At 45.2% G+C, this 19,394-nt stretch overlaps 2 protein-coding genes and 1 long non-coding RNA gene across 5 annotated transcripts; 1 reads left to right on the top strand and 2 right to left on the bottom strand.

The window, feature by feature from the left end:
• Nucleotides 1-1,862: 1,862 nt before the first annotated feature.
• Nucleotides 1,863-4,825, bottom strand: SLC39A2 (solute carrier family 39 member 2). The gene is made up of 4 exons (XM_006190836.3): nt 3,571-4,825; nt 3,251-3,381; nt 2,949-2,999; nt 1,863-2,506 (listed from the first exon to the last, which is right to left on the bottom strand). The coding sequence occupies exons 1-4, from the start codon at nt 3,683-3,685 to the stop codon at nt 1,874-1,876; spliced, it is 930 nt and encodes a 309-aa protein (XP_006190898.2). The 5' UTR covers nt 3,686-4,825; the 3' UTR covers nt 1,863-1,873.
• Nucleotides 4,826-4,943: 118 nt separating this feature from the next.
• Nucleotides 4,944-10,823, bottom strand: METTL17 (methyltransferase like 17). Of its 3 annotated transcripts, none has more exons than XM_006190834.3 (14): nt 10,656-10,823; nt 10,351-10,504; nt 10,128-10,262; nt 9,152-9,233; nt 8,822-8,903; nt 8,401-8,474; nt 7,827-7,921; nt 7,385-7,455; nt 7,067-7,174; nt 6,731-6,799; nt 6,032-6,082; nt 5,678-5,770; nt 5,263-5,447; nt 4,944-5,187 (listed from the first exon to the last, which is right to left on the bottom strand). In XM_006190834.3, the coding sequence occupies exons 1-14, from the start codon at nt 10,806-10,808 to the stop codon at nt 5,082-5,084; spliced, it is 1,458 nt and encodes a 485-aa protein (XP_006190896.2). In that variant the 5' UTR covers nt 10,809-10,823; the 3' UTR covers nt 4,944-5,081. The 3 variants fall into 3 exon arrangements, with proteins under 3 accessions (XP_006190896.2, XP_032337513.1, XP_032337514.1); XM_032481622.1 differs by having other exon boundaries at nt 4,944-5,160; XM_032481623.1 differs by lacking the exon at nt 7,067-7,174.
• Nucleotides 10,824-10,985: 162 nt separating this feature from the next.
• On the top strand, nt 10,986-19,394 carry LOC106730399. Its single transcript, XR_001366852.2, has 3 exons — nt 10,986-11,228; nt 12,848-13,020; nt 18,045-19,394. It is a non-coding gene; the product is annotated as an uncharacterized LOC106730399 (long non-coding RNA).

The raw sequence follows: 19,394 nt of genomic DNA, 5'->3' as shown, positions 1-19,394 counted from the left end.
GACCCATCATAGGGATAATATCTACCTGGCAGGATCGGGAAGGTGAGATAATATATGTGAAAGCAACAGTACAGCACCAGGTGCTCAATGTAGAAACTCTCTTATTACGACAGATGAGTGTATCTCATGTGAGAACATTTAATACTGAAGGGAAAACAGAGTAGGATGGTGCTTCAAAGAAGTTCTTCCCCGTGTCAGACCATTTTATTCGGTTTTGCCTGAAGTTTGTCTTCTCACTGACCCCCGTGTGTGTAAGCTGGTTTTGTGAGGAGGTTTGAGTATTGCAATTTACGGGGAGGGGAATGGGACTGGACAGGAGACAGATCGAGCTAAGAATGAAACTCAGGAGACTTTGTCCATGTCAAGGCCACTTGGGCTTCCGCACCGAAAACATGAGAAGGAGCAAACTGGTGAGCCGTGGGGCTCACAGGGCACCCTTTCTCTTCCCAGTTTCTCCACTGAGTCTCAAATAGTCCTCCATCTCATACCTCAGGGGCTGAGCCACAGACATCCTGCTGCTCCTCAACTCCAGAGAATCAGTTTCTGTACTTATTCTTAGCAGTTAAAAAAAAAATTTTTTTTTTAATTGAAGTATAGTCAATTACAATGTGTCAATTTCTGGTGCACAGCACAATGTCCCAGTCATGCATATACACACATATATTCATTTTCGTATTTTTTCATTAAAGGTTATTATAAGATATTGAACATAGTTCCCTGTGCTATACAGAAGAAATTTTTTAAAAAACCTGTTTTTATATATAGTGGCTAACATTTGTAAATCTCAAACTCCCAAATTTTATTCCTTCCCACCCTCTCCCCCCAGGAACCGTAAGAACTCATCTACAAAACAGTAACAGACTCGCAGACATAGTGAACAATCTTATGTCCTTAGCAGTTTCGAGGAGAAGCAACACGTTGTAGGAGTTACTCAAACCGAAAGGTGAATGGTCTGGAAGGAAGGGGCTGGGGCCACAGGGGCAGGTGAGTCAGGTAGTAGGAAAGCCAGTAAGTCAGTGGCAGAGCCGAATAATCACCCCAGGCATTTATCCAGCGCCTTGCTCCCTCTCCAAACACACTGCTTCTTAGTCCCTTAGCATAAGGCAGCTGGAAGGAGACAGAGCCTCAGAGAAGAGCAACAGTGTCCCTGAGGCCATACAGGGTTCAGTGTGAAAAACAGGTAGAAATTGTCTCCATTTAGCCTTATCTCAAGAGTCCGCTGGACAGTGATGGGAGGCGATAACAGGTAGTAGGCGTGGGATGGGTGTGGTTAGCGTAGGGGGAAAACAACTAGATTCCCATAGTTTCTCTTGTTAAAACTTCCTCTCTCTCAGTGCCGGGAACTCTGGCTCAGTTTCTCAACACCTGTGCATAAGGTGGTAGCGAGCTGTTGAAATTTCAGCCATGCTCCCATGTCTTAAGGGGCATGGCCCACAATGGATAGAATGGCTAGCAGCCCAATTCCAGAAGAGAAGATGGCACCGCACACTCACCCTTCTGCCTCCCACTCCACCACCTCCTGCACCAGGCAGCTCCTAGCAGTGAAGTGGAGCATGGCTAAAGGGGAAGGATAAAATGGACATTTTATTACACACAGTAGCATAAATGGGCCAAGAGTCAAGTATAAAGACCAAAAATGATGATCTTTATATCAATTCTCCAGTTTATGGGCACTCAAACGAAAGATCCTTTTCTCAGTCCTGCATGAGAAATCGGACCTCATGGAGGGAAAAGCTGGGGTCCAGTTTAAGGAAATGATGCCTAGTGATTGACACTTTGTCTCAGTGAAGAAGTGTCTAAGGGCTAAGGTCATTTAGTTGGTGTCTCCTGAGGATAAGGTCATCTTAGGTCCATCAGAAAAATCAGGAATCTCTCAGGCCCACAAGGCAATAACAGCCATGAAGGCAAAACCAGCAGCTACACAGCCCCACTTGGCCAGAGGGGCCTCAGGACTTGCTAGCTCCTGGGGCAGAATTTCTAGGAAGGCGACATACAGGAAGGTGCCAGCCGCCACACCTTCTAACACAGCCTGGGCCAAGCCTTGCCCCGCCTCAGAGTCTCCTTCAGCCACAGCCAGCCCTAGGGCTAGGCCCAGGGGGGACATGAGAGCTAAGGACAGTATGGAGAGCATGGCCCAACGTGATCCAGTGTGTCTCTGCACCAGCCGCAGTCCTACACTGAACACTACAAGCCCCTTGTGAGCCAGGACAGCAAGACAGAGCTGCACGGTGGTTGCCACTGTGGACTGCAGCCCCACAGCTAGACCTTCAAACACGGAGTGAAAGGAGAGTGAGAGCAAGAGGATGAAGGCTCGCAGGGGACCCCGAGACGGTGAGGGTAGAGGTCCATGGCTGTGGAGTTCAAGGCCGTGAGCTCCACCCCACTGCTGCTCCTGCACTGTTGATCCTCCAGCAGCCCCAGGACAGCACTGCAATGCCAGCGACTCCAGAAGGAAGACAAGGAAGAAGCCCAGGGAGATGATGAGCTCTCCATAGGGATACTTGATCTAGGAACAGAGAGGGGCTGTAAGGTGGGAAGGGAAGGGAAGGAACTGCACTGGATGGACATGGGACTGGGAGACTGAACAGGATGGGAAGTGTGGTAAGAGAACCTAAAAAAGGAGAATGAAGCCAAGAGTAGACATAGACATATGACCAGAATACCAGAGAGACTGAGGGACACAAAATCAAGAGGGCCAGACATTCAGGGAAATGACAGAAGCATGTCCAAGGGTCCAGAGAAAGACAGGAAGAGTTAAGCAAGAGTTCTCTCTAGGGTTTTATAAGCCCAAAAGGATTGGGTGGCTCCTCTTTTCCTCCACAATGCGTAAGTCAGGAGCAGAAGGGATTCCTGGAATTCCACACATGCTCCTCTCAAAAGGGTCTAGGTGTGAAAGGAGTCTCTGGTTCTCCCTGCTCTCCAGGTAGGGGCTGGTGGGAGATACTTACATGAGTTGAATCAGCATCGTCAGAAGAATTTCCCTCACTTTTTGTCCTGTTCTAAGGGAGAAAAATGCATACATCAGACAAGGTAAAGAGCAGCTCAGCTTCCTGTCCTGTCCTGTCAGCCTCACTGCCTTCCTTATAGCCCAACCTGACCTGCTTCCATCATTCCACACGACACAAGAGCTGTCATCTTCCTCGTTGTCCTTCCATGTCTTGGGCTTCTTTGCTTTTACCCCTTTCCCCCCTCTGGTTCTGTTCATCATTCTGGCTTCACAGCCCTGCAGCTCAGCAACTCGGGTGCTCACCTGTGTCACCAACTTCTGGATCTCTGCTTCAATTCCTTCCAAGGCTTCAGCCGTCATGTGCATGAACCCCGCTCCCAGGAAAATGCCAGCAGAAGTGCAGCCCAGGAGGCTGAGGATCCAGTGGTGTCGACCTAATAAAAAGCAGGAGTTATGATCCAGTCAGCAATGCAGAGATAGACAAAGGTGAGGAAAGAGCCACAGGCAGCACCCAATGTCCCAAGCTCGGGGATGATGAGAAAATCAGAGCAAGACAGCAGGACAGGGTGACAGGGCTGAAGGCAGACTTAGGTTCTGGGGACAAAGATGGGGCAGGGCTGTACCTGTGGCTGCATCAGTCTGGAACCATTTGAAGCAGATGGGAATGAGGCCACAGATCAGAGTGAGAACCAGCATGGCGAACAGGCAGCCAATTTTCACTCCTAGCAGTGGCTCCATCCTTGGGGTACAGGGTAAGCAGAGGGCTCAGAATAACAAATGGAGCAGGAGTGGTGTCTTAGGTGGTCAAAGCTGGAGTGGCCACTCTCCTGAGTTTCGAAAGGCTATCGGGATCCTTTCTGTTCTCTTCTCTGTTGCCTCTTCTTGCGCAGCCTTGCACAGCTGCCTGGGGCCCTGCCCCAGCTTCCGGCCCTTCCCCTACATGGAGGCCCCTCCCCTGGCTGACGCCTGCATGGTTTTAGAAACCAGTAACTCCAGACTCCCTGCCAGGCTCAGCCTGGTGCTGTCTTCTCCTCCTCTTCAGTGCTATGACTAATCCAAGGACTGTGGACAGTCAGCTCAGGCCTGGGGCTGGTCTGATTCAAAAATGGGAGTCCGTGGTAGCTCCTTCCCAGCCGTTTTGTGTCGGGGACAAACTAGTCCTGCCTCACTCAGGACATTTGATCTAAGCCTTCCATGCCCTCTCCACCCCAGCCCAAGTCTTACAGGTGGCGATGCTGATACCTGAACTGCACCCTTTCAGAGGGGATTTGGGGCCACCTGGGGTAAGGAGGTGGGGCTGCCAAGTGGACCCGCCACCACTCCATGGGAACTAGTAGGTGAGTGGACTCCCCTTTCCTGTAACCCCAGAAAAATAGCTCCAGGCGTGGAAATGTCTAACAGGGAGTTGAGATTTCTAGTGTTACATCAATACTGTTACAACTTCTGACTAGGCCTGCTCGCTGATATATATTGCAGGAGAGGGACCGAGAGTTTTAAGGCAAAGAAAGTTGCTCTAGCTCTGAAACAGTACTAGGGGAGAACTGAGAAATGAACCAAGTAGACTGAAGGCTCCTGCCTGGATATTCAGGGGTGGCGATGGACGACTCAGGCCCGAGCAGAACCCAGTCTTGAGGGAAGCGTATGAGGTGAACTATGAGGGAGCTGACAAAGTTGGAAGCGCAGGAGGGAGAGAAAACCAGAGGCCAGGCGGCTGCTGATTCCCCTATTCAGGTGGCCTGCAAAACAACCCTGAGACCTGTTGAGCCAGTTCTCAAGGAGCTGGGGGCAGTTTTCCCACTACCCCACCTCACCTCCAGGACTCCCTGTGAAGTCCTGGAATCTGGTGGAAGCAGCAGTTTCCTCAAGGGAGAGGGTGAGCTAGAGATTTGTGTGGGAAGATAACCACTGAAAAGCTAAGGATTCTCTTCATTATATTATAGGATAGGCCATGACAACGGACCTCTAGACCTTTTAAGAATCACAAGATCCATTTCTATTCTCGGAAAACTTTTTATTATCATTAAAACCTCAAGCAAACACAGATATATGGGGGTACCAGTACTCCCACCCTGGATGCCAGGTAGCTTCAGCCTTGGCAGGCACGACAGAAGGAAACACTTGTTATGCATCCTTGTCAGCTCTCAGGGGGATCCTGAGCAGGGGATGGAGGAGGCTCAGACGGTGTGATCACAGGTAAAAGATCTCCCCAGGAGCTGACACGGGCACAGCGATACAAATCCCTGCATAAAAGAAAGGGTCAGTGTGGACTGCAGGTCCTTGCCACCTCCCACTAACTTGGGTCACACGCTCTTCACCTGCCATGCCGGCGGGCCGTGATCACAGCATGCTGCCTCTGTCCATCTGGGCAGCACAGGTGACAATGCACGTGGCGTGGCCGCTTAAGGACAGGCTGGGTGATACGGGGCCAGCGGGTAGCCTCCTCCGGAGACCCTCGGGCAAGGATCACCATCGAGAACTTCTCCTCCTTTGGCTTCTTGTTCTAAGATAAGGATATGGAGTCAGTTTGGAGGGAAAAGGTACGTTTGGAGGGAAAAAAATCTGTGAACCTCATTCCTGAAGCCCTTTTCATAGTCTGTAAGTCAGGCATATTCAGGCCCTAAAATCTCCAAGCAATTCTCTGAATCTCCCAACTCCTCCCACTTTTGATTCTTTTTCACTGCGCTCTCCCAGGTTATCTTCTCCCTGCCACAGTACTCCCAAGGTACATACCCAGCTGAAGGGGATGGGATGGTAAGCCTGGGAAAAGCTACAGGCCAGAGGCTTAGAGGCTGTCATCTGGGGACAGGGAAGTTCATGGGGACACTGTGAACACAAATAAAAGAAAAGAGGTGAAACAAAAGAACCACAGATCATAAAACCAAAAACAAAGAGTGATGGAGTCAAGAAGGGCTAGGGATAAGGGAGCACCGGAGAAGGCGGTAGGGAAAGCCAGGGACTCACTAAGAAAGAAACGGGATAGGGACACCAAGTAGTGTAGGGTGGCTCAGCTTTACCCTCTTACTTTTCCTGGCCACAGCTGAGTTCAGATCTTTGCATGCTGGGAAAGGAAGAAGTAATACTCACCGGGGCAAAGACAAAACCAGGTCGAGGGTCCAAAGGTGACTTCTCTTTTCCCTGAAATCAAAGAAACAAAAAAGGGATTTATTCTCATAACTCAATCTCTGCACTCAGTAAATCGAGGACTTCTTTAACATTCAATTCTCGTAATTATTAACCATGTTCTTTGAGTTAAGCTGGCTACTTCTCTAATACTCCAAACAAAGAACTTTCTCTATGCAGCAGGAGAAAAGCAGAAACTTGGCACACAGTATGGTGCTCTCCCCTGTCAGCAACCTCCACTCTCAAAAAAATCCTACTCTAGGACAATTCAATGTATGATTATACACTGGCTCATACTGTCCCAAAGAGATAAGGTTCTTGGCTCAGCAATCAGGGGTCAGCAAAAAAAAATTTAAAGGCCCACAGAGTAGGCAAAATCTGTTTTTACCCCAACTATTCATCTGCTGTTTGTAGTGTGAAAACAGCCACAGACACACAAATAAGCATGGCTTGTACAAAAACAGGCGGCAGCCTGGATTTGATCCACGGGCCCAGCTTTGCCAACCACTACTCTGTATCATGACGACTTTATATGCCTAACATCTTGACAGTCACCCTTACCATTGTACGACAGAGTCTCTTCAATTTTCAAGGGAGTACCAACAACTGGTGAGAATAGGTGGGGGGTGAGGAGTAGGGAGAAAGGAGGAGAAAGAACCTTACATTAAGGACCAGGTCCCTGGCGTCCATGAGAAGGGAGTGCCCAGCTTTCGTTCCATTCTCCACCAATATCTGATTACAAAAGGGAAAAATAAGAGGAAGCCCTGAATTACATGAAAACATAAATGTCAGTAGCTCTGTAAGAACATCCCCAGATGGAGTAGGGGTCCTAAGAGAAATGGGCATTATATATAAAATGGGGACAGAGACCCTAAAAGAGGGACAAAGGAGAATGGTCAAGAATGAAGACAAGCTCCCATGGGGAGAAGGAAAGGCATAAAATCCGTGAAGCTGCTTTAAATCTTAAAAGGAAAAAAAGGAAAAAAAGTTTCTGCCCACCAGGAAATGACCTGTCTTGCGCCACAAGGTTTGGACTACATCAGCGCGGTCGGCCTTGCTGGGCAGTTCACTTAGAGAAAAGGCTGACACCACCACATCAAATTGCACCTGGTGTACAAGACAAGGAACACGACAGACCTGATTATCGCCCTCTTCTAAGAGTACAACAAAGGTCTATCCCACTAAATCTCTTCTGCTTTTTAAAATTTTCTAACACTCAACACTAGGTTATAAACTCAACACTAGGTTGCAAAGCCGAGACTACAGTTCTCCATCTGCATACTCCACAGTTACCATACTTTAAACACTGCCACTTGCCTTTGGTGATACAGGTAGAAACTGTCTGAAGAAGACACCTGGAACAGAAGGCACCCCAGATTCTGAACCACCTGTGGAGGAAAGCAGAGATGTGGCAACTTTGAGAGTGTATAGGTATAAACTCAAGTGACATCCCAATAAGAAACATGGCCCTGAGAATAAAGAGAAACACCAGCTGAGGGTGAGATGCAATAGGGTAGGCAACTATTAAAAAGGGCAGGGAGAATACTGGGTCGTCTGTCCTGTTAATCTCTACCCAGCCCATTCACAGTCCAACCACGGCTGTCAGCACCTGCTGCCTGACCACAGCACTGAAAGGTCAGACTCACCTTTCACTTGCAGCCCTCTCCTCTACTCCCCGATACAAGACCCTTTCTAGTACTCCTTTGCTTTTTTAACTCCTTCAACTTTGGAAAAGCCCTTCCTTATACTTTGTCCTCACCTTTCAGTAGCTTTTCTGCCAATTCCAACATGGCAGCTGAGCTGTCCACGCACATATATTCACGTAGGCTCTGGCCCCAAGTACTGTGAGCAGCCCTAAGATGGCAAAAAGCAAAACAAAACAAAACAAAACAAAACACAACACACCAGTTTTCATGATAGTCATTCCTACAAGAGATCCCCTCTGTCCCCAACCAACCCTTGGAGAAAGAGTGCTGTTAAGATAGCTAGAAAAATTAACCATGTTATATTCTTATTTCATTTACAACTCCTTAAAAAAAAGAGACTCAAAAAACTATTTGTACACAAAAAATTTTTTGATGATATGTAAAACACATGCCCTAGACCAAATGCCTTTCCTTTTTTTATCCTTTTAAACATCTTTTTTTCACTTGACACTTCTTTAAGCTCTCGTCCTAATCCATATACCTTCTTGCACCTTGTCTAATCTGAGGGAAGAACTATTCCAGTTCCTAACTTTCCCATTCTCCCTCTGGTTCTCCATTCTCTTGATATTGGAGTGGTGTAACATGGCTTTCTAGAGCTAGGTGACAGAGATGGAGAAAGATACTCACCAGGTGACAGAACCAGTACCTGAGCCAAAGTCCATCAAGGTTTTTGGCTGGAACTCTGGAAGTCGAGCTTGGATCTGAAGAAATAGACAACACCACACAGTGGGGTAAGTAGACACTTATTTAGGGTCTTGGTAAATATGACTTAGGGGACCACGACAAAGCAGATGAGATATAGACGTCTTTTAAGATTCAATGTAAGTGCTTTATAGAATAGGAAGCTCTTAAAACAGCTATTCTAAACCCTTCCTGGGTCACAAAATCCCTTCAGAGGATAAATAGGGCCTCTTTAAAACACACACACACACACACACACACACACACACAACACACAACGCCCCAAGAACCCTACCCCAGAAGATTACTTTATGAAAAAGAGAACTGATGGTAAAAGGGTTCAGGCTGGAAGCTGAGGAAATTTCACCTCATGGAATGCCCTGGAGACTGCTGCAAAGCCACCATCCAGTCTTGCTGCCATATACAGCAGGCTCAGTCCCTCATTGTAGCTGCCAGAAAAATCAGAGTCATGTCACTGGGAAACAACCTCTACCCCATAGCTACCCTCTAGAGTTTTAGGAAATGAAATCTTTGGAAAGATCTCTTCAACACTCTCACTCCTCAACACAGAAGAGTCCTAGGAAGCCTTACAAATCAGGTCGCTTTCTCAAACACTAAGTTGTGTAATTGCACTTCCCCAACTCCCCTTCTAAAGTCAAACTCTTCTTTCTGCGTCAGCCATTCCAGTCCCCCTTACCTCAGTTCTTGCCAATGATAGGTGGTTTTGCGCAAAGCACGCAGTACTGCTTCGTGAAGTTTCTCCTCCATCTTAGATGAGTCTGGGGCGAGAACAAGGACTGGAAGTAAGGACCTAGGAAGAACAGGGCTTAGATCCAGTATCTGAATATACTGCCCGCCCATTCCCTCCCAACTCCCACCTGGGAAAAGCCTCAAAGCTTGAGAGAGAAGCAAAATCTAGAGAAAATTTTTAGGCAAGAATTACGACTACCACCACCACCACCACCACCAAAGTGTATCAGTATTTTGCCTCCAACAGCAGTTTATTCAACTCAACCAACCCTATCCCACAGGTTTTGTTCTATATCAAAGGGAAGTATAAAAAAGATTAAAATGATAGGATAAAGACAGTATTTTGTGGATTTCTTCACTTCCCCAACACTTAACAATGTGTCGTATCCCATGTTCCTATAGAGAGAAAAACGGCTTGAAAAGCCTCAAGTCTCATGACTGTGTTCAACTCAGTACTATTTCATCTACCGAGCACCTCTTATGAACCAGGTACTACGGGAAATGCAGGGAAGATGAATAAAGGCATATCTTTAATATGAAGAAACTCATAACCATGAAAGTAACTTGACAAATTATACTTATTGTCCTCTCCCTGTAGAGGGTTTTAGTACTGGACAAGGACTCTATTTCACTTGAACAAAAACTTTAAACGGTCTTAATCCAGTGGACTTGGAGGAAAAAACCCAAAGATTTAAATTTTCACAGGGTACTGAAGCACTCACCGACCTTTACTCAAACCCTAAGGGCAAGTCTCTGAAATAATCTATCTTCTCCTAGAAGGCATCATTGTAATAACTGCTCTGGCCAGAAAGGCAAACAGGAAACTGCAGTACCTACTTAACAGACTGTGAAATTATTTCTTGCTCTTCGTTTCCCGCTGCTTTTTCAATGAGGCCTAGTCTCTAATTATTCTTAAGTTCTACCTGCGTTTTCCAGGTATTTTTTCTCAAGATATACAGCCCGTCTTTGCAACTCCTCTGGCTCTACAGGTAAATGCCGGCTCCAGAGATAACTGGTCAGTGCTTGCACCTGCTTCTCCGTAATGGGCATCGAGCTCTCTATGGACCAAAGATGAAAAGTAGAATCACTTGTACGCAGGCCTCGTCTCCGCTTCCTCTCGAGCTTCCATTTCCCACCGTTACTCACCCAGCAACAGTAACTGCGCGGCGTCAGCCAACGCTTGCGGCAGCCGCACGCATGACAGCTGCAGGATGCCGGGGTGTCGGCGATGGCACCTTTTCTTCAGGAAATCGGATTTGTTGTCCACCTGGGATACGCCGGGCACGACAGCAACGAACGCCTGCAGGCCGAGAAAGAAAAGCTGATTAGCGGGCAGAAAAGATGGTTGCGGGCGCTGGCTAAGGGAGGAGCTGCCGAGAGCGCTCCTCTTCGCAGCGGAGCTGTCGTCAAGATCCACAACTTCTATGAGAGCAGGGAAAGTAAGCACTCACTCGGGACTGGGGAGCTACTCCAAGGCCGCGGCGCCATCTGCCTAATGTCAGCAGACATCCCAATCCTCTCGCCGTCGCCATGGCGCCAGAGGTGAGCCGGAAACGGAAATGCAGGCACCGGTGACCCTCAGTCTCAATCGCCGCGGCGAACATCCTTCCCGGAACGTCGGCGCGGAGCAGAATCAGCCAATGAGGAGAGCGAGTGCTTGCTAGTAGCCAATAAACGATCGATATGTAAATCACCCTGGAGAGCACTTCATGCACCTCAGTTCCGCCGTAACCAGCCGGAAGCGAGGTGGTCTCAACGATGCGTTTGGGTTTGTCTGCGCGTCCAGAAATCGCGAGGGCGGGACGAGGTGGGGGCGGGCCCTTTTCTGGAGCCTCCAAAAACGCGTCATAGGCAGGCAAGGAGTTTCTGTGTGGGTTAAGTACCTGTGTTCTTTGTTTTTCTTTGTGGAGAACTCTGTGAAGTCTTGAGGTTTCTACCGTCGATGTGAAGAGGAGAGAAGGCAATAATGGAAAGATGAAATAAGAAAAACCAGGTTTAGGTGACCGGAGATAACAGAATAATAGGTAATAGAAAATAATAGAGTTAATTTTTTTTACATGTTAGTTTCTTCATATTAAACTGATACTCTTAGATAAATAGCCAACATTAGAACAGTTATGTGCCAGTGTGACAAACACTTTTACATAATACTATCTCACTTAGTTCCCACTAGTCTATGGTGTAGATTATTTTAACCCCATTTGCACCTGAGGAAAGTGAGCCTTAAGGTGGTTAAATATTACGCCCCCGACCCCAGCCCCAATTAAGTCAAGGAAAATTTAAAAAGATTCTTTGAGGAAGTTTTGGATAATTTGGAGGTGGATAATGACTAACTGATCTTCACTGAGTTTGTGAAAAAAGGGAAATAGCTAGTTATTAGATCTAGAGACAATCTCAATAATGAAGGTGTGAAGCAACTGGAATAATACTTTGGGAAATTAAAGAAATTCTTTGACCAAAGATCCCAAATAGTACCTTTTTTAAAAAAACTCTTTGTTTCTTTTTGTTAAGTTGTCTCTTTTTAAATCTTCTGTTCTCTTAAGGCATTACTTACTGTGTTTATTTGGGTTTGTGTGTCTTGCAGATTAATCTTTATCTTTTAAACAACTTTTACTTTTATTTGTAACTTTCCTGAATATGTCATCTTTTTTAATGAATTTTTTTCTAATGTTGATATATGTTGTTCTTTCATGTCTTGAATTATTTTCTTAGCTTGTTTTGAAATCATGGATTATAGTTTTAAGCTGTTTCATGGACACTTCTGTTAGGTTCTTAGAGAAGCAGACATTAGGTGGAATTGGATTTATAGATTTATTGGGAGAATGCCTGTGAGGGGGAAAGGGAGAGGAAGCCAGAAGAGGCCAGAAAAGCTGCCAGACTATGATGCAGGTCTGACCTCTGTGAAAGAGGGAAGAAAGGAAAACAGATTGGATGGACACAGTTCTAAAAAAAGTTTCAGCCAGGCTAATGGATAGTCTTTGAGCTCAAGGTGGTCATCAGAGGAGCCTTGCATCCTGCAAAGATGGGCGTGACTTAGCATCACTGCTGCACTCTGTCATTGTCTGAGAGCAGCCCGTGGGAAGTGTAGCAGATTCAGAGTGTAGAAGTTAATTGTGATCCCCACAGCGGGAGATCTGAGTATTGCATTTTCATAGCTGTCCTAGAGCCACGGAGACCTACTTCTCCAGATAGGTTCAAGGGACAATTCTTTCAAGCTTTGCATGGGACTCTGTTCCTGAAGAGAAACTTTGAAGAAGGAGGTAGTGGGGAAAGTTATAGTCACTGTCACTGCAGTTGAGATGGCACCTATCCTTCCCCTCCTTTACTATCCATTCTGATTTTCCCTCACCCTCAGCTATATCATGTCTTAGTGGCTTGTTTGGTGTTATGACCCAAACCTTCATTCCTGAGTGGTCCAAATCCTTGATAGTCATATGTTTCTCTGGCTGATGTTGCTGCACATGTACAATCACAGTTACAGTGGAGCATGGGAATGCCAGGGAGCATCCAAGTAGATCACTTGGGTTCCACGTGAATTGCTCCCTTCTCCCATTGTGTCAAATCAGCCCCACATCTTCCTGCTAATTAGGGTCACTTAGCCCTGACAGTACGGTAACTTCTCTTCTCATCTGCTGGTCCCTAGACTCAGGAACTCCAAAGTGTCTTGGTAGCAGCTATAGCTTGTGGTTCAGCAGGACCCTCAATATGTCTCCTGGCAAGAGTGCATCCTCTTTGGAGACCTGGACCTTTGACCCTGCAGAGCCTAGACTTACAGAGATGAAAGCATGAAATTTTCATGGGTCAGTGGGAGTGATGGTAAGTGAAGCCATTCTTGCTTCTACTTGTTGGTTACCAGACCTGTGTATTTTTCCTACTGGGGACACAGTATTATTTAGAAGCTTCTGTTTCAATAAATACACTGCATCCTGAAGGATGGTGCCTAATCCTTTCAGAATGTTGCCTCCAAGCTGTTGCTTTAGCTGTGCCTTTAGAAAGCCAGTTGGTCTCCTTTTTCTTCCTTTCCTCCCTCCCCCATTTCTTGTCTGTCTGTCTGTCTGTCTATCTATCTATCTACCTTTTTGGACCCGGAGTGACCTTTACTTTCTCTTTTGTTCTGAAGTAAACACCAATCAACTCTTCCCATTAGTCCCCTACTTTCCTCCAGAGGTAAGTGATATTGTTGGGCACCTACAACAGAAATTAGGGGAGCTCTTCTGAACTGTGATTAAATAGATTGTGAGGGTTTAACTAATTCTCCATGGTTATAGCCCTCTGTGACTTTGATTTTACTTATCAAGCCAGCAGAGCCACCTGGTGATGACAGCACTACCTTTTCATCTTACGATATTTGACATCTGTCTTCTCCAGATTTGATGAATAATTTGTCCTCATCTAATTCCCTGATGCAGGCCACACGGGAGGCCTCAAGCCATAGCCTTGTCGCCAAGGGCAAGGCCATTCTTTCTCTTGCACTGTCCCTGATTATAATGGTGATCAAAATGGACTCTCCCTGGGGGTATTTAACTACTGCAAAAGAAGGGTTTTCTCTTCTTAGTTAAAATATACCCCTCTGAGCTAGTCTGAGAAGTTTCCAAGGTATGTGGGGACAAAATTTCTAAAATGCAGGCAGCTGTCTGCTTTGTTCACCACTATACACACCGCACTTAGAACAGTGTCTGTCACATCAAAGGCACTCAGACATGTCAGTTAAATAAATGTTAGTAATCTAAGAAGGACTCTCTGTTGTCTTCACATAAGAATAAAAAGTTAACTTGATAAGGTATCCTTTGTTTTTTGGTATCCACATGGTAGTTTTTATTTTTTCAGGGGAATGCCATGGATTATTATTGTCTCCATTCCTCTATTAGTGGTCTGCCTTTCCTACTTAGGAACTTTCAGAATGCCTTTCTTTCGCTATGTTTTAGACATTCTTTTTATTTAAAAGCAGTGGCATTGTGTTGCTTCTGCTTATGTTGGAACTCCATGAGCTCTACCTGTTTCTAAAACCAGCTCTCTACCTCCTGCCAAAGAATATTTCTTCTATCTTTGATTATTGATTCTGTGTTTTATGTTTTATGTTCATTTTTGGAATCTCAGTATATTTTAGGTTAATTCCCTGGTAATCAAGTGAGATGCATTCTCCTTTTCTTTCTCCCTGTGATTGATTTTCCTCCCTGTAATTCAGTGATATGAACTGAATTAACATCTCATTCTAAAGTTTAGATGTTTAAGCTTCTGGCATTTGACTGAGCTTTGTAAGCTGTACTTTCTACAGTGTGGAAAGGGGGAGTTATAAAAAAATTTAAATATATGTTCTGAAGTAGAGATTTTGGACCCTTTCAGGTTAATGGAGGTCCTGTTAATAGACTTGGGGACCAAGTTAGAGATTCACCATGTCAGCAAGTAGGCATGGTACCGTTTCTTCTGGTTCAACTGCAGTGTTGCTGGAATGCAATTTAAACATGACCCTGGGCTTAGAGTGGCAGTTGTCCCAGAGAGGGAGGCTGAGGCCAGGAAAATTCTCTTGCAGTGATAAAGACTCACTAGATTGACCAAGCTGGGTAAGAATAGGTTGCTGTACATCTCTCTGATGGCTTCCAAGGATTCAGCAGGCTGGGAACTACAAGAAGGAAGGATATGTGTCTTATTTTGAGTGAAAACTCAAGATTAAATGTAAAGCCTGGTTCAGGATTTCAAAGTGTAGGCAGTCCCGAGGGAAAGTACGTATGACACATACACACACACTTGATTAATGGGACATTTACATTTATGTCTCTCAGCTAAGCAGGGAGCAAGCGAATGTATAGGGTAGGACAGTAGGAGCAGACACACACCACCTTAGAAACAAACAGTGTCTCTGCCAGGTTGCTGCCGATGCCTAGTGACCGAAGTCCCTCAGTGATCCCCACCTGTGAGATTTTCTTCCTCATTTTTGCACAAGAAGGCTGGAGTTTCCTCAAAGACTGGTGATCATGGTCTGCAGAATACCCTGACTCAACTCTTTCCATTAGACCTGTAGGGATATTGGTGCTGGAAGCTTGGTGTGGCTGCCCAGGCTTTTGATGCTAAAACTCATACCAGGGATTGAGGGTTACTGCAGGCAGCCAGGAGCCTGGCCCTGGATTCTCATCATTCTTCCACAAAAACAACATGTTTATACTGCTTATTTCAGATGTAAACACAATTCCTACTTGAAAAAATTCCTCCCCAAAACAGGTTTAAAAGTAAGATTTACATAAACATGTTTATGAGATTTAAAAATAACAATATGCTTATAATTTGACAAGGTGAGGTGAAAACCGTTTGTCAGAATAATTCATTTCAGTGAGGGATGAGGCATCCTTAAAAAAAATACCTAAACAAATCACACAAATCACAATATGTATCCAATATTAGTCGACTGGCATCCCTCTGATTTGTCCCATGTGCTTTAGAGTTAGAACCAGGCTCCTCTCATTACTCAGTCTTTCTACCAACTGAGGACCACAACGTGGGCTGGCCAGATTCCTTCCAGGGAACTGAGTTTCCATCCCCTGCTCCCTGTCATCAACTTAAAGGAAACCTGGGTGATGGAATGTGAGTGGCTTAGAGCAGAGCCTCGCCAATAGGAGAGAAATAATGGGGACACCACTTACTTAGTCAAGCTGTGCTGTTATCTCTGAAATCTGACAGAAATAAAAGTAATGAACGTTTTTATAAAAAAGGTAAAGGAAAATTCTGAGACAGTCATCCATTTTGTTTTATGCTCACACTGAGAAAGCTTTCAGAAGAATGAACTTGTGAGTAGGTGAAGTCAAGCAAGCACATGGTGAATCTGGGGTTGTTTTTGCTCCATCTTGTACTTTCAGTGTTTCGTCTATAAAATACCAGCACCATGGAGGCTGGCTCAGATATCCTTGTGTGGGTTGATAAGTAAGTGTTTTTCGGTTAGAAGAGCATGCATTTTTATTTCACCAGCATTGAGGTATGTTGTTAACCCTCTAAACTGAAACAGAGAACAAGAACTTTAAGGAGAACACGTCCCCACCCTTGTAATCATGCGTACTTGAAAGAGCTCATCAGGAAAGGCCACCACCACTGACAGCAAAATTTCAAACAGTTATTGTAATAGAAAAGAACAAAGCTGACTCTATCATATTAGATCTGTTCTTTTGCCTTTAACCCTGTGCTTTGTTTCCCAGGCTTAGGCCTTGCTGGTTCTGACCTTTAAGGGTATTAATACTTTTGCATTCACATCAAGATAAAAAGTTGCAGAACAGAAAGTAACATTTGTTTTATTGGAGGTTTATGGGGACACCATGACCTGACCCACGGGGAGGGCTGCAAGAACAAAGAATTCCAATACCAAGAAGTTTGTAACAACCAAGCATAACCCCTCCCCTTTTTAGTTTAAAAGGAGCCTGAATTCTGACTTGGGGAGGATGGTTCTCCAGGACATTGGTCTGCCGTCTTCTCGGTCTGCCGGCTTTCCGAATAAAGTCATTATTCCTTGCCCCAACACCTCATCTCCCAATTTATTGGCCTGTTGTGGGGTGAGCAGAATGAGTTTGGACTTGGTAACAAGTTGCTTTTATAACAAAAGGAAGGGTTTGTCTTGTGATCACTGATAATTTCCAGAATCTTTGATCTGTAGCAGGTGGCTCCATGGTGGCTATTAGGAATAAGGAGTGCTTCTGTGAGGGGCTTAAGGGAGCCTGTGAGAATTTTCTGCAAGAAAGCACCAGAACAGATAGGTTAAAATTTGTATTTCAGCTTCTTGTCTTGTGGTGATGAGGTCTACTCATTAGTGTAACAAAGATAAAGGTAATCTTTTATTCCTGGGAGCCTGGTTTTTGCCTCTGGGACTCAGGCCCACAGGGCCTTCGTTCTTTAGCTTCCAAGGCCTGTTTTGCTCACAACTGTTCCCTGGTCCTTTTCCAAACTGGCTGTACTCTTGTCTTCCTGTCTCAAGAGCATGTGTATGTATGTGAAATAGGTGGTGACTGTGTGTGTCTCTCTCCTATGGATGTCTCTGCATTAATAAAAAACCCAGGAGTTAGGCAGAGGGGGAGGTGCTGTCTGCCGGGAGCAAGGAAGAGGGGCTTTGCTGTCTTTGACTGACCCCCTCTACTTTGTTGGTCCTGCACAGTCCAGGCCAGCTGTGGGGATGCAGTGCCCCCTGTGGATGGCATGGTTCTTCCTAACTTACCCCAGCTCCCTGGTCCCTTCCTAAGTCAATCTGGATCCTAGCTTCTAGTCACCACGGCCCAGCTAACTCAGCCCTTCCTTGTCCAGTGTTTCTCTTTCTTGCCTGTTCTTATTCCATTCTTCCTCACTTCAAGCTCATTCAGAAATCACATTCATCTTCTGTTTCCCTATAGCTCTCTCTGGCTCCCTGCTGGGGATTCATAGCTTTGGAAAGTGATCGAGATTGTTCCTTTTCCAGGACCCTGATGCCCTCTCTATGCAGCATTCTCTAGCTTTCTTCCAGCTCTTGATACAATATGGTTCAAAGTAAAGGTGGTTCCCGTCCTGGTTGGTAAGGATCTTGGGAAGGAAAAGGAAATGGTCAAGGGAAGGATGGCTTCCCTTGAAAGCAGAGGAGGCTAACGGGGGAATCTAAAGGCTCCTGGAATGGGAGGAGGCAAAAAGTGATGACCCACCCTAGGCTTGAAACCTCCCAGCCTCTGCTCATTGACCTCAAATGCTGATAGCATCAGTGACCCAGAAACATATGAAGAGTCCCGGAGTCTAATGTGCTTCTCCTCAAGTCTGCTTTCTAGAGCCAGACAAATCCCCTGTACCAGAAATAGCCCTCTAATTTCCCACATAATGGTGTTGCTTCCAATTCCCTCTTTCAGAGTCCTGGGAAGATTATTGAGTTGAAAGCAGCAGAGGATTGATGGTGTGTGAAACATCTGCTTAAAGGAAGGAAGGCAGACAGATCGACTTTCTAAAGGCACAGCTGAAAAAAAGTTTTTCTTTGCCCTTATTTCAGTATAATCACTGTGTTGTTATGGTCTTGATTTTTACATAATTTATGTTCTTTGGACAGTAATGCATGTCAAATTAGCCCATCTTTCTTGAATCATTAACCTCCAAGGGGGCGGGGCTCTCAAAAGCCTTCATGAGCCAGAAGAGCTCCTTTCTGGTAGACTGCAGCAAAGCCGGTTCCAACATGCTGCTGATTGGGGTCCGAGGGCCCACCACCCCCTGAGAGGAGGTCTTCATGAAGCATGTGGGCAACCAACAGTACAATGTCACATGCATTATCAAGGAGAAGAGGGATTACGTTCTGGCCATGAAGTGTGGGGAGGAACACATCCCTGGCAGCCCTCCCTCTCCGTGTTACGGTGCCTTAAAACAGTTCTTGTCAAGTCCTGGGGGAAAAAATTCATTTTTTTAAATTAATTTAATTTGAAAATATTTTGTTCTCAAGTCCATAGCAACTGGTATTGTCAAAACAGTTCTTAAAGCAATACTTAGATTTGGAAATGAATTTTTGATTTACATATCACATTCTGACACTGTAATGGGGTTGCATATGTTAAATTAACATTATCACATTAACTATTAAGGATTATTTTATTATATAAAGTGCTCTAATTTATATTGTGATTTTTACCACTTCTTAAAGCAATATCTAGATACACAGAGAATTATAAAGAACTGGTATCAAGTTCACACATTGTCCAAAGCTATGTACATACAAATTTAAGATTAAAAACATTGTTGAATATTGCAAAATATGCCTCAGCTGTCATGTACAACTATCGGGAACATTGTGCCAATTTTTGAGTACCTTCAGAACTAAGCATTGGAACATGAAGGGAAAAAAGAGAATAGGTACTTGGCACTGTGACACATCATAATATAAAAATGCATTGCAGTCATGCTATCTGAGAGGAAGAATTTAACAAGTTCATCTTTTTTTTTTTTTTAACCTGTATGCTTCTGCTACCTAGTCCTTCCCATACTAGGAAGCAATGTCTGTCTCCTTTCCTGGCAGAGGCACGAGCTATAAGCAGTCTCGTCACTCAGACACAGTCACCTTTCAGGATTTGGGCAAAAGATGTGGAAAGGTGTTTGCCTTGAATTAGAGCCATGTCAGTCCCTAAAGCAGAAGTTTTATATATTATGGGTTGCACTGGATCCCAAGTGACAGAGTCACCTCTGTATTCTTTAATAAATTTATTTATATGTTTACATTA

The sequence above is a fragment of the Camelus ferus genome, chromosome 6 (assembly GCF_009834535.1).
Source record: "Camelus ferus isolate YT-003-E chromosome 6, BCGSAC_Cfer_1.0, whole genome shotgun sequence".
NCBI classification, from domain to species: domain Eukaryota; kingdom Metazoa; phylum Chordata; class Mammalia; order Artiodactyla; family Camelidae; genus Camelus; species Camelus ferus.
This window is presented reverse-complemented; position numbering and strand designations above follow the sequence as displayed.